Source organism: Rhinoraja longicauda, chromosome 3, assembly GCF_053455715.1.
Source record: "Rhinoraja longicauda isolate Sanriku21f chromosome 3, sRhiLon1.1, whole genome shotgun sequence".
In the NCBI taxonomy this organism is placed as follows: Eukaryota; Metazoa; Chordata; class Chondrichthyes; order Rajiformes; family Arhynchobatidae; genus Rhinoraja; species Rhinoraja longicauda.
Genome location: NC_135955.1, coordinates 29,726,511 through 29,741,636, shown reverse-complemented (window position 1 = coordinate 29,741,636; position 15,126 = coordinate 29,726,511). Strand labels below are relative to the sequence as shown.

The 15,126-nt window shown below is 42.8% G+C and overlaps 1 protein-coding gene across 1 annotated transcript in view; it reads left to right on the top strand.

Moving 5' to 3' along the window:
• pgm5 (phosphoglucomutase 5) overlaps window positions 1-15,126 on the top strand; it is a 117,871-nt gene that overhangs the window by 52,817 nt on the left and 49,928 nt on the right. Inside the window, exons 4-6 of the mRNA XM_078396898.1 lie at window positions 1,079-1,204; window positions 2,289-2,479; window positions 3,801-3,955. Of these exons, the coding sequence (XP_078253024.1) occupies window positions 1,079-1,204; window positions 2,289-2,479; window positions 3,801-3,955 (472 nt within the window). The remainder of the gene's footprint in view (window positions 1-1,078; window positions 1,205-2,288; window positions 2,480-3,800; window positions 3,956-15,126) is intronic.

Below are 15,126 nucleotides of genomic sequence, written 5' to 3'. Positions count from 1 at the left end.
GATGACAATTGAAACGAGAGGAAATATTGCTGCCTTTGATGCAATATTTTACCAGTTTCCAAAAACATGGGTATTACCCATGACAATTTGAACATGTTTAACATGTAAAACAGCACGGAAAATGCAGTCCACCCAACTGAAAGATTGAAAGATATGTAACAAGTTACTTTTATAAGCCTGTGCGTTTTTCTTTGTTTCTTGACCATGTTGCCTACAAACACTGTATTCCCAGGTTGATTCCCATGAATTATGACCAAGACTTCTGGTCATAACATTCGAGCAAAGATGTGAACTGCACGAGAGAGGACAAAGAGAAAGATTTACAAGGATGTTGTCAAGACTGGCAAATTGTAATAAGAAAGATAGGTTGGGGAGGGGCTGTTTTCTTTGGAATTGGGAAAGCTGAAAGAAGATTTAAGTCAGGTGCAGAAAATCACAAGAGAGAGAGTTGGGATACAAAGGACTTATTACCTAAATCCAGGGACATGGATTTAAAGTAGGAGGTGGAAAGTTAGAGGTAAATTATGGAGGCTTTTTATTTATTCAAGAGCCTGCTGGGAATCAGGCTACCCGAGGGGTTGGTGTTGGCAAAAAAAGTGCATGAAATACAGACTTATTGTGTCATAAACTAAGGGTTGTGGAACAAGAGCTGAGATGTGACAGCAGACTGCATCTCTCATCCTCGCCTGCCTTGGACATAATGGGAAGAAAAGCCCACAATAATTCTCATGTATCAACCTTTCAAAGCCTTTCCTTCATCCCCTTCTCATTCTGGAGAATCAGTGCAAGTGCTTGAGCTTGCAATTCTGGCATCACCCTCAGTCCTCAGTCACTGATGGTGAATGAGATGAACATTTGCATGTACCTCAGCTATTTTACAGGCGACTTATTGGCAAAGCAGGAGTTTTATCGGGGTGGGAGCATCATTTTAACGGGTAGCCGAAGGAAGAATAGATTAATGCTATTGCATAAAATAGCTTAACAATGTCAATGCCTACTTACCAAACTGCACTCAAGGAGTGACTTTCATTCCTACTTATTTTAATAATACTTTGATTGTCTCCTTCTACCTTTCCAGTTGAAATTGTGGACACGGTGGAAGTTTACCTCAACATGCTGAGGAGCATCTTTGACTTCAGTGCCATCAAAGCACTGCTCACTGGACCCAACCAGCTGAAAATAAGGATAGATGCCATGCATGGAGGCAAGTTGAACCATCACCCCAGATGTTCTTGATGTTTCTTTTGTTACTGGCTCTTCTAGTTTAGCTTAGTTTAATTTACAGATGCAGCGCAGAAACAGGCCAAGCGATCCCCTTTTCCAAGTACTATCCTGCACACGAAGGACTATTTACCAAAGCCAATTCACTTACAAATCCGTACGTCTTTGGAGTGCGGGAGGAAACCGGAGCACTCAGAGAAAACCCATGGGGTCACGGGGAGAATGTACAAACTCCGTGCAGACAGCACCCATAGTCAGGATCGAACCGGGTCCGAAATAGTATCAATGGAGCAGAGAGAATGGTGGAGAGTACTGGAGAGTATGAAGGCTAAAGAATGAAACAATAAGAACACAGCTTAGACATGTAACCATCTTTCGCAGAATATCTGTGGGAGCTAATGGCTCTGGTTTCTTCGAAACATTTGAAGAGTAGAAAGAGATGGGGTGCTTTACATGATGCTGCACACACAATCCGTGGATGGATATTGCTCCAGGGTGATTTTTCACAGAAAGGTGGGAAGACAGGTGATTAAGTGGGTAAACCAAACTCTATTCAGGAGATACAAGGAACTGCAGATGCTGGTTTACTAAAAAAGACACAATGTGCTGGAGTAACTCAGCGAGTCAGGCAGCATCTCTGGAGAACATGGATAGGTGACATTCAGACCTTGGATGCTCCTTCAGAGAATTTACCTAGATTCTGGATGATTAAACTGGAACATCACCTATACATGTTCTCCAGAGATGTTGCCTGTCCCGCTGAGTTACTCCAGCACTGTGTGTCTTTTTTTCTATTCGGGAGAATGTATGTTTCTAGAATTTCTACTCCAGAGTTCAGCTCAGTGCTACAAGCTGAGACTAACAGTTGTTTAAACAGTGAGGGTTTATGGGGATCCGGTGTGAAAGTAGAATCGAGACCGAAGAAAAGATCAGCCATCACCTTACTGAATGGAGTACAGGGCCAAGGGGACCTCAAGCTGACTGACGCCTGGTCCATTTTGAAGTGTTACTGAATGAAGCTGCTGTGCGCTGACAATTCCTCATGGTCATCTTTGGCTCTTTTGCAGTCATGGGTCCTTATGTGAGGCGAATACTCTGTGATGAGCTCGGAGCTCCTGCAAACTCAGCGGTCAATTGCGTTCCGTTGGAAGATTTTGGTGGACAACACCCGGACCCAAACCTTACATATGCCACCTCTCTCCTGGAGGCTATGAAAGGAGGAGAGTATGGATTTGGCGCAGCCTTTGATGGAGATGGGGTACGTTGAAAGACTGGAGCGGCTAGGCATGTATACACTGGAATTTAGAAGGATGAGAGGGCATCTTACCGAAACATATAAGATTATTAAGGGGTTGGACACGTTAGAGGCAGGAAACATGTTCCCAATGTTGGGGGAGTCCAGAACCAGGGGCCACAGTTTAAGAATAAGGGGTAGGCCATTTAGAACGGAGATGAGGAAAAACTTTTTGAGTCAGAGAGTTGTAAATCTGTGAAATTCACTGCCTCAGAAGGCAATAGAGGCCAATACTATGAATGCATTCAAGAGAGAGCTAGATAGAGCTCTTAATGATAGCGGAGCCAGGGGGTATGGGGTACTGATTGAGAATGATCAGCCATGATCACATTGAATGGTGGTGCTGGCTTGAAGGGCTGAATGGCCTACTCCTGCACCTATTGTCTATTGTCTATCATTGTAACTCTTGTTTATGACAATTCATTGTTTCATCAATGGTGCTTGAGATATTTCTTCAGTCTCAAGGCTGTCATTTGAGCATTTATATGCTTTGATGGCGTACTACCCAATCTCCATTGCTGTCTTAATGTGACCAGGAGGTATCATTATTAGCCCTGTGCATCACAGCAAGATATTCATGGACTTTCCATGTCTTTAGGTATATATTGCTCTGATCTTCTAAAAACCGATTAAGAAGATACAATGTCAAATGTCAACATTTGAGTTGCATTATTTAATACATTTATAATACAAAGCAATAATTCCAGATGGACAATATATTTGGTGCAACCTCTTGGAGAAATACAAAATAATGAACATAATATATGAGTTACCTTGCTGGATTATAAATTTGGTTTCCTCCTGGGTCCTAACTTTGAATGGTCATAACAAAATGTATCTCCATCCTGCTGATCAGGCTGAATCTCAAATGGATTTGAGGAAATGAATGGCCTCTGTTCTAATCAAAACAAATTTCCTTGAAGAATTCAATAAGTAAGTAAGTGTGTGTGAATGTTTCTGCTCTTTAGGGTCAACTTCATTAAATTCAAAGCCATACCAGTCATTTCAATTGAAGGACTAATTCTCAGACGATCTATCAATGGTTATAGTTCTTGCATTTACAGCACAAGGCTTCAGAACCCGTCTTCAAATTACAGCCTCTTCCTCCTCCTTTACATTCTGGCTCTTTCCCCAGAATCCAGGTAAAGTAATGAACAGATTACAGAGCCTGCATTCACTTTGAAACATTCCACATGACTGCTGGAGATCATTAGAAGATAAACTAGTCAAATTTCAATTGGGGATAAGGTACAGATATTAAACGAGATGACTTTGTTCATGACAGGATCGCAACTTGATCCTCGGGCGAAATGGGTTCTTTGTCAATCCCTCGGACTCCATTGCTGTGATTGCAGCAAATATCTCCTGCATTCCGTACTTCCAGAAAACAGGAATTCGAGGATTTGCGAGGAGCATGCCCACCAGTACAGCACTGGACAGGTAAGAACGGGTGGCTCACTTAAAGCCCTGATGAATAATTAAAGTGTAACGTGATTTTATGCATCAGTGAAAGAAAGACTTGTACTTCGATGGTGCTCGTGATCTGAGGACATCCTAGTTTGTTTCACAGCCAATGAAGTAATGTAGGAACATGACAACCAATGCACACTCAGCTCGATCCGCAATAGGGGTGTAACAATGACAAGACCGATATTGTTTTAGTGATGTTCACTGAAGGATATTTACTGACCAAAACACCACTGCTCATCTGGAGGCACAAGAAACTGCAGATGCTGGAATCTTGCATAGGGCCACAACGTGCTGGAGTATACTCAGTGGGTCTGGCAGCAGAAATGTGTAAGAAGGAACTGCAGATGTTGATTTAAACCGAAGATAGACACAAAACAGCTGGAGTAACTCAAAGGGACAGGCAGCATCTCTGGAAAGAAGGAATGGGTAACGTTTTGGGTTGCGACTCTTCTTCAAACTGGCAGCATTTCTGGAGGACATGGAGAGGCAACATTTCACGTCGGGACCTTTCTTCAGAAGAAGGGTCCCAACCCGAAACGTCACCTATCCATGTCCTCCAGTGATGCTTCTGATCCATTGATTACTTCAGCACTTTGTGTTCTACCACTGCACGTCTTCGTGGTTATGCCATGGAAATGTTAACTTTACCTGTTGGGGCAGAGAGTTCTTGGACTGCTATTTCATCAGAATGGCATCACCTCTGGCAGTGCAGCACTTACTCAGTACTTCATTGGAGACTCAGTCTAGATCTTTGTGTTCAACTCTCTGGTGTGGGACTTCCCACCCTTCCTGTCTCTGGGCATGAGAGTGCTATCCATGGTGCTGCGGACTCGGCTTTCTAAACGACTACATTTAAAAAATGCCCTGCATAGGAGAGGGCAAATATCTTTTCTCATTTATTTGACATTTGTAGAATAAAAAATGTGTGGCGGGGGAATATATGGAATCAAATGTCTTTTCCCTCAACTGTTTTTCCCAAGACAGTGTTTTTTTATGCTTGTCAATTTCCAAAGTTACTTTTATGACGTTCTCTAGCCACCAATCCTAATTGTGTTGTAACCAATTCATCCCATGTAATACAAATGGTGTTCCTTAATTTATCAATTGCATTATATCCAATTAGAGTTATGGAAACACAAGGTGTAGCAGAACTACCTGTACTGGCATCAGTGAGGATTCTCCAATCTCTGGTTGAAGAGCCAATTTCTTTGCATTTCATCTGTAACTGATCCCTGTGGTGGGCGCTAGGACAGGCCAGGTTATATATGATGACAGTTTGATACTCAAAGACCTCCAGCACTCCGAGAGAAGCATTTGTCAGTGAGGTGAATGGGGAGAGTTAACCCTTCACTGCTGATCACAACCACAAAATCCAGCTCTTGTGTTTGTGGACTTGAAGGCAGCGATTTGGGGTATGTAATGTTATGGCTGATGGTAGATTTGAAGCCTAGGGTTAATGTAAAATTGTTAGATTTCAGTTCTATCATATGTTTCCATAGAAAGGTCAGGTAGTCCATGTGCCGCACATTTAATGTAATGCAACAGAGGACCGGTTGCATTAGGAAGTCCCTGCACTGACAGTTATCGTTAATCATCTTCTGAATGAATTTGGTTGATGAGGAACAATTAAATAGAAACATGTACACCGGATGATCATCCCATAAACAGTGGGATCGGTTGCCCTAAAGGACAACAAAAGATGGAAACATTTGTAGTAAATTAGGTCAAGTCAAGTTTATTGTCACATGCACACACACAGTGAGATACAGATACAATGAGGTACAGCATCTCAGGCAAATAGACTGGTGGCAAGATATAGGTAGCATTACAAGGGTATAACTTTGGTGTCAGTAGAATATTTCCATGAGATTCCAAAGGTGTTGGCAGGGCACAATTGGAATATTGCAGGATCTTTGTAAGGATATTGTCACGGAAGTTGTCGTTTATTCCTAGACTATAGTTAGGGTATTCCTGATGTTAGGTTATTATTAGAGTATGCCTGTGGTATTTTTAGAATTTAGCCAGGGTATTCAGGGTACAATAAGAATCTTCTTAGAGCAGAGGGTGGGAATTACTAGTAAATGGTTAGGATAGATCTCAAATAATGCTGATGTGCCTCTTGGCATAGGAAGGATATCCCTTGATTTTAAAGACAGTGTATAACTAACGTATTTCTAAGTTATTCCTCGGATAGCAGGAGGGTATTTTTAGTCCATTAATAGGGTATAGTACATCTGGAGCATATCTAGGTTATTTTCACAGTGTGGTTTGAGGTATATCTAGAGTATTTCAAAGACATTGTGAAGCAGAACCAGGAGTATTCCTAGCTTATTCTGGCGATATTGCTAGCATATTCCAAGAGTTTAATGAGCATATTGTTGAAGTATGATGGGCGATTGTGAGGATATTTCTGTAGTATACATAGGTTTTACCCAGAGTGTTCTTTGGTACAATATAATAACACTTTAAGATAATAACAAGAATTATAATTACTCAGCAATATTGACACAATGATACAAAACATGTCACAATGTGAAGGCCTCTTAATTATCAAAATGGATGAAATGGATACCCTGGAGGGCACTAGCTGCACTGAAAGGAAACATCTGTTTTTGCCTGATCTAGAATCAACATGATCTTTAGGACACAGCCGCAATGATTTGCAGGTGTCCCAGGGCTAGTGATTTTTTGTTCTGTTGATCAGAAAGCAAAGAGAAAGCAACCATCCGTTGCTTACAGTTACACTGCAAATTTCAGGTCAGCTACACTTTGGGTTCCAGGAATAGTTACATGTAGAATTAGACTCAGAGTTTCAGGTGCAATTAAACTGAGTTCTACGTGCAATTATACTGTGAGTTGCTTGTGTACTTTTACCATAGTTTCATTTCTTTGTCACATCATGAGTTTCACTTGATGTATCACCACTGGTATCATGCAGTGTTATACTTTTAGTTCCATAATGTGTTACACCATTGCTACTATGCAATAGTTGTACCATTATTTTCATGCAGTGAAACACACCAATTTTCATGCAGTATTACAGCTCCAGGTCCATGCAGTCTTATACTACTCATTCCATGCAGTGTCACACCACTATTTTCATGCAGTATAACACAACTATTTTCATGTGGTGTTACACCACTAACATGGTGAAGGTCCTGCTAGGGTTTGACTTCCAAAATGCAACACCTCACACTTATCTGCATGAAACTCCTCAGCCATTCCTCAGCCCACTTGCCCAATTGATCAAGATCTTGCTGTATTTGTTGATAACCATCCTTACCAACTCTGATACCACCTTCTTTAGTGTCATCTGCAAATGTATTCTTCATGCCTTGTACATTCTTATCCGTTATTGATATAAACCACAAACAGCAATGGGCCCAGCACCAATTCCTGAGGCACACTACTAGTCACAGGTCTCCAGTCCAAAAAATAACCTTCCATCATCATCCTCTTTCTTCCATGAAGCCAATTCTCTATCCAGTTGGCTAGCTCTCCCTGGATCCCAGGTGATCTAATCTTCCAGAGCAGCCTATCATGTGGAGCCTCATCGGATGCATGTCAGGCTAAATAGTAGGCACCTCTACAAGGTTAGATCACATGGGGTCCAGTACTAAGTGGTTTTATACCTTTAGTTCCATGTGGTGTCACACCACTAGTTGTATGTGGTGTTACATCACTTGGTCCAACAATCTGCCTATCAAATAACCCCAAATTTTTCTGAAGTCTGAAGAAGGGCCTCGACCCGAAACATCACCCATTCCTTCTCTCCAGAGATGCTGCCTGTCCCACTGAGTTACTCCAGCATTTTGTGTCTATCTTCGATTTGAACCAGCATCTGCAGTTCTTTCCGACATTTATATGCTAAAACTCTTGTTTGTTTGTTCCTGAACTACAGCCAAAACAGTACACGATAGCGCAACAATTTTAGGCCCACCTTACTCACCGTCTTCCCTTTGGTGCTAGTGGAAGGTTTCATTGAAATTGGTGTTATATTTTTTGAAGTTATTCACATTTTAAAGTTTAAATCTATCTCCTAGGGAGGGAGGTGGGAGGGAGGGTGGTGGATGGAGGAGGGAGGTTGAGGGGGGTTGAGGAGGATGGAGTGGGGGGAGTGGGAGGGGAAGGGGGATGGGGAGAGAGGGAGGGGGTGGAGGGAGGGAGGGGGAGAGGAGGGGGTGGGGATGGGGCGGGGGAGGGGGGGAAGAGGGGAGTGGAGGTGGGAGGAGAGGGTGCTCCACCAATGCAGGAGAGACTTGGCCCAACGGGTCCACTTGGTCTAGTATCAAATAATCCCCTCGCCTGTGTTCACCTTTTACCGGCTATGCTGGGACTGAGATGTTTGACCTTCAACAACCACAACCACCCTCCTTTTCCTTTGTGTAAAGTTTAACTCCAACCAGAGAAGAGTTTTTCTCTTGATGATCTTGATTACAGATTTACTCAAGCTTTTTGCTGTTCCACTCAGTCAAACGCTGCCTTGCTATCTAGGGCTTGGTTTGTTGGGTTGCATGTCTCTGCATTTTAAAATTATGCTTTATATTATGGCATTGACCTGCAACTTAATACCAAGTTATTTTTGTTCCAGTGGAACAGATGGCCCACTTTTGATCCATGCAGGCTACATACTGTTGCTTTTATCTGTCCCATTTACAGACTGTTGGAGCAGTGAGCTTTTGAGTTTGGAATTTATTAGCATTAAGCAAGCCTCCCTGTGGTGCAATAGGTCATGTCGGGCTATAGGGATCAGATGCTACACCTTTCCTGGGTAAAATAAACTTGACAAGTGCTCTCTTGGAATTGTTGCAGCAACCATGGGCAAGGATGGGTAACCCCAGCTCAAAATCCCCATTTTCTTGCTGTCCTTCCCCCTTTTGGGATGTGCCTCGAGACCAGAAAGCAAGTTCAGATTGATGCAGCAATCTTTGCAATGACAGACATTAAAGGCAGAAAAAGATTGGGATCCTAAAATCTTGTTCAAACATGATGGCCTTTTCATCATGATTAAAGATGTCTCCCTTGCCCCACATCTACAATCTTTCCAAACCATTCCCCACAAACATATCAATGGATATTTCTAAGGCAGAGATAGATGGATTCTTGATTAGCACAGGTGTCGGGGATTATGGGGAGAAGGCAGGAGAATGGGGTGAGGAGGGAGAGATAGATCAGCCATGATTGAATGGCGGAGTAGACTTGATGGGCCGAATGGCCTAATACTGCTCCTATCACTTATGAACATGAATTTATGAACCTCACCGCTGCCTCATAACCTGGCGCGAGGGGAAACCACTGCATGACCCCCCACTCCCATCTGCTCCCACCAATGCTCCAGGGCCAGGAATGGAAAGTAATTATTCTGTGTCATTTCCATATGACCACCAGGAATCCAGCCCAGTGGATCCTGCACATCAAAGGGTGTCTAAAAAGATATCCGATTCAGACAAAAACCATCCCAGCTCCCTCTTAAAGGCAGGAACCCGTAAACACTAGACATGCAGGCAATGTATTCTGTAAAGTCAGCTACTCTGTAGGAACAGAATAACCACTGGTCTGTTCCCTCTCACCTGGTTTTCACTAATGATCTCTCATCATCCCATGTCTGTTAGTCCATTAGAATCCATCACTATGTCTCACTATGCAGACCACTAATACTCTTCCCGGCCCCTGTGTAGTTTAGTTTAGTTTAGTTTAGAGATACAATGCAGAACCAGGCCCTTTGGCCCATTGAGTCCGCACCGACCAGTGATCCCCACACGCTAACATTATCCTACACGCTCTAGAGACAATTTACAATTTTACCAAAGTCAATTAACCTACAAACCTGTACGTCTTTGGAGTGTGAGAGGAAATTAGAGCACCCGGAGAAAACCCACGCAGGTCACGGGGAGATCGTACAAACTCTGTACAGTCAGCACCCATAGTCAGGGTTGAACCCGGGTCTCTAGCACAATAAGGCAGCAAATCTACTGCTGCGCCACTGTGCTGCCCTTGAGGTGTTGTGATTATTGTTCTCCTATCAATATTTCAGTGATGATTAACAGAGCAAATATAACATCAAATACAAATCGTTTCCATCCAGAGTTTTGAAACAGTCATCACAAAGCTTCCTTTGCACGTAGGAACAAAAAAACCAGTGCGTGGGAGGAAAAACTTATTTCTAAACTGGTGACAGCCGTTATGATGCATTTGGACAGATTCCAATGATGTTCTGAATGCATGCAAAATAACACATGCAAACTGTACAGAAATCCACAAAGTAAGAGGTGTTTGAAGTTAAAAAAATATATATATATATCAAACAGTAATTATCTTCAGGTGTGGTGTTACTTGTAAAAGTTGGAGTTCCATAGAACCTTTACTTGACATCTCTGATGAAACGAGATTTCATACCCAGTCTAATATTGAGTGCTTTTTATATGACATTCTTTATGTGATATCCTTTTGCCTTGATGGTCTGTGAATGTTCCTGATTGCACATTTGACCATCCATTCAATGCCATCATTTACACCTTGCCCAATAAGGGCAAAACATGACCGGACCAAGCAGTCTTGCTTCCCTATTTTATATCTCCAACCGAGAGGCAGGTCGCGATGTCCTGTTTGTTAGCCAAGACCAATAATGGAACTTCTTCCAGCACCTCGTTGTGATCATGTTGGTTTCACCTCTGAATGTTCTAATGCAATGTCTCTTGAGTCTTTTGCGGTTCTTTAAGCTAGAAATGATTCTGGTGGCATTTCTCGGCTTCTCGCTTACCTATCTGGGAACTGGAACTGGATACATTATTTTCTATGGGATCTGCCCGCAGGCTAAGAATGCTCTTACATTTATACTGAACAGAGTAAAAACATCCTATGTGCCACACAAGTCAAGGTGAGTTTATTGCCATATGCATAGCAGCGGTGAAGTGCACATACAATAGAGTCCTAGAATGATACAGTGTGGAAGCAGGCCCTTCAGCCCAACTTACCCACACTGGCCAACATGTCCCAGCTACACTAGTCCCACCTGCCTGCACTTGGTCCGTATCGCATCAAACGTGTCCTATCCATGTACCTGTCTAACTGTTTCTTAAACATTAGGATAGTCCCACCCTCAACTACCTTCTCTGGCAGCTTGTTCCATACACCCACCACTCTTTGTCTGAAATGGAAATCCTGCTTGCAGCAGCATCACAGGCATAGACAACATACAAAAATATAAATGATACATCAATTACACGTGAATTCTAAAAGAATAGAACAAGACTACAAAATAACAAGACACTGATGCAAAAATATGCAATTAGAAAAAAAGGTCCATGGTAGTGCAAGTGGAGGTTCATATTGTTCCAATAGCGAGGTAGGATTAGGGTTGTGCAGCTGGATTCAAGAACCTGTTGTAGGAAAGTAGCTGTTTCTAAACCTGCTGGTGCGGGACTTCGGGGCTTCTGTGGCTCCTGCCTGACAGTGGTAGGGAGAACCAGGCATCACCTGGATGGTGAGGATCCTCGATGACCAAATGACCACTGAAGGACATTTGTCACTGAACCAGGTGGAATATTACGACAGATACCCAAATCATAGTCAAAGGTATGGTGTAAAGTAGACATTGAAGGGGGAGAAGGAGAAGTATAGAGGCAGAATTTTAAGGGAGGAAATTCAAGAGTTTGGGGTCCTGGCAGCATATTGTACAGCTGCCAAGGCTGGATTGATTAAAACCTGGAGATAGGAAGCCAACACTGGAGGAATAGAGAATTGCTGCGGCTTATATATGTCTGGAGAAGCTGTACAGTTTCTCACATAAATAACAGTGACTGGCACATTTATGGTGCTGTACAGAGGAAAAACACATGTACGATATGTCCAGTCACAGGCACCGCACTTCTGGAAAGACATCAAGGGCTTGGAGTGTGCGTGGTGGAGGTTTACTTAGAATAATACTGGGGAAAGAGGATACAGAGTGAATCTTTTTTTTAACTCATCACAGAATACGGATGTCGCTGACGAGGTCAGCATTTACTGTTCATTCTTAATTTCCCCAAGGCCATGTGAACTCAACTACATTGGGTGGTTTGGACTCAGACATTGGCAGCGAAGAATGGCAGCTTTATTTTTCCTGAAGGACATCAGTAATTCAAGCAGGTCTATTTGACAATCCCGTACTTTGATGCTCAAGGTTACCATTACCAACTTTTTATTTCAGATTTTATTTCAATGATGTGTAAAGTTCTCCAACTTTACTGGGCTGGAATTTAAACTCGTGCCTCTTGCTCAACGGTTCAGGTACTTTGCATGGTTATCCAATAACACTACTGCTGTACTGCTGTACTGCTGCACTAATAGCACAAGGTAGGACTGCTTTCTCCAGAATGATGATGATTTGGTGCTGATTTTTGGATTCTGACCTTTGAGCTGCAACCATGAACGACAAAATGTCGAATTTAAATAAACGGTGAAAGACACAGGGAGAAGAAAAAAAAAACTTGGACAATGATTTTTTGTGACCTGGACGAAAGCAGATTCAACTATATATTCAAAAAAACAATTGGATAAATACTTGAATAAGGAATGATATGCAGACACTAGGAATTGCAGATGCTGAAATCTTGAGTAGAATACAAAGTGCTGCAGTAACTCAGCGGGTCATGCAGCATCTCTGGAGAACATGGATAGGCAATATTTCAGGTCGGGAACCTTCTTCACAAGATATGCAGGGCAGTGGGGAAAGTAGGGTCCATTAGTGTATTTGGAGACTCCGCCTAAAAAGAAACACAGGCAGAGGAGAAGTTTCTTCCCTCAAAGTGCTGCAAATCTTTTCTCTCCCATAAGGATGGTGATGCTTGGTCGCTGAGTGAATTTAAGACAGGGGTCAATTGGTTGGGGAATCAAGGGATGGGACAGCAAGAGAGAGCAGGGGTCATTCATGGTGTGAATGAACATGCAGATCACTCCTGAACCTATCGTATATAGTGTTCTGAGAATTACGTTAAGAACTGCAAAATTTTAGTTTGTAGCTTGCCACACGGTACTAAATTACTTCTGTGCTGAGCTGCTTCATGGCAACGAATGAATTCCTGGCAAGAAAGGCAACACAGACAGAGGACAGCATGCGAATAAACAGGAACAGATTGCAGTTAAACTTTGTGCAGCTTTCCCTGCCCCCATTCATTTCCACCACCCCGCCCCAGCTGCAGAACACCAGCGAGATTATTAGCTGGATGGAAACAAGAAACATGTTTTGGTCCGATGGGAGTTTCTGAATATTTGGCAGAGCAGTGTGAAGCCAAGCCCACTGCTGCAATAATTCCACACAGCAAGGGAATGCTAGTAATTGGAGACTGACACTGCCTATGTCCATCACAGCCCTTCAGGAAAACACTGCATCCTCCCCTTCTGAGAAAACAAATTGAACTCAAGCGTTTTGTCTAAACAAAGTTTCACCTACAGGGGATTATATGTCTTCGTCCTAGAGATACAAAGTACAACGAGGACTGTCTCCACCATATCCTTTTGGGGAATTGCAGGGAGTTTGTGTGCAATAAATAATTTCTAGTTAGTTTCATTGCTAATCAGGGCCTCATGAAGAATGCATGGAAAATCACGTCAAAGCACAACAGATTATCTTAAAGGGATAATGTCATTATTGAAAGTTTTAGTTTGTTTTAGGGTGCCGTAATAGAGAAGGAAATAAAGAACGTGCTTTTCTGCAGTGACTTGCATGACCTCAGAGTGCCTCAAAGCACTTTACAGCCAGTGAAGTACTTTTGCAGTGCACTGTTGTAATGCAGGACATTTCAAAGGCTGATTTAAACCAAGTGTCAGCTCTGGCTGTGGGCAGCACGGGGTTGTGGGTTCATGAACCCTGAACACAAAATACAGGCCGACACTTCAGTGGAGACATTCCCCTCATCTCCATCCTAATTGGCCGTATTGGAGCAAATATTCATCCCACATCATCATTGCATTGCAGTTGTGAGAATCTGCTGTGTACTAATTTGTCACTGTGTTTCCTATATTACAATAGTGATTGAAAGTTCTTAATTGTAAAGTACAATGGGATGTCAACGTTAGGGCGGCACAGTGGCGTAGCAGTAGAGTTGCTGCCTTACAGTGCCAGAGACCTGGGTTCGATCATGGTACCGGTGCTGTCTGTACAGAGTTTGTATGTTCTCCCAGAGACAGTGTGGGCTTTATCTAGGTGCTCTGGTTTCCTCCCGCACTTCAAAGACCGACAAGTTTGTAGATTAATTGGCTTCAGTAAAATTGTATATTGTCCCTAGTGTGTAGGATAGTGTTGGTGTACTGGTCGATGTGGGCCGAAGGGCCTGTTTCCGTGCTGTATTTCTACACTTTAAAGTCTAAAATGGGAGTCTCTAAATAAAGGCAATCTATAGAAGATGATCATATTGATGAAAGTGATGACTGTATGTTATTCTTGGCACATTTCAGTCACAATTACAGTTCTTTCCTCCATTCTCAACAATTAGCGAGGCAGAGCATTCTTGGTTCTCTCAACTCATTAATCAAACTAAATTAACATTGACATGGGGCACTGTAACGTTGCTGTAACATTCATGGGGCTTGTGAACAATGCACGCAGAATTAGGCCCAGAACTCACCTAGAGAGGGTGAAAATGTGGAACTCACTGCCGCAGGGAGGGGTTAAGGTGAGTAACAAAGATGGATTAAAGGGGAAAGGAATGGTAGGATATGGGGAGATGAAGAGAAGTGGGAGGAGTGCCATGTGGAGCATAAACCTGTCACAGGCGCGAAGAGCCAACTGGCCTAAGTATGTGTTGTACGATTCATGTCTTTTCATAGTTCATGGAAGGCTGAATCAATCCAGTATCCCACTGAGATAGTTTAGACAGTGGCCGCTAAAAGGTTATTCAATTGCAGGGTGCAGATAGGTAAGTCTCATCCATTCTTAACTCCACATGCAGACATAAATGGACACACCAATACATACAAGCGCACACACACACACACACCCCTGCATGCACGAACATTGCACATAGTGTTCCAGAGCTCTACCATTATGGTATGTTTGCAGCAATATTTCAATAGCCCCCACCCTGGCTTCGGTTGTTCTGGCCTCGGTTGTTCAACTCGGCTTCCACAGTTCTTCATCATGTTGTTTTCAGATGGCCCGGTGT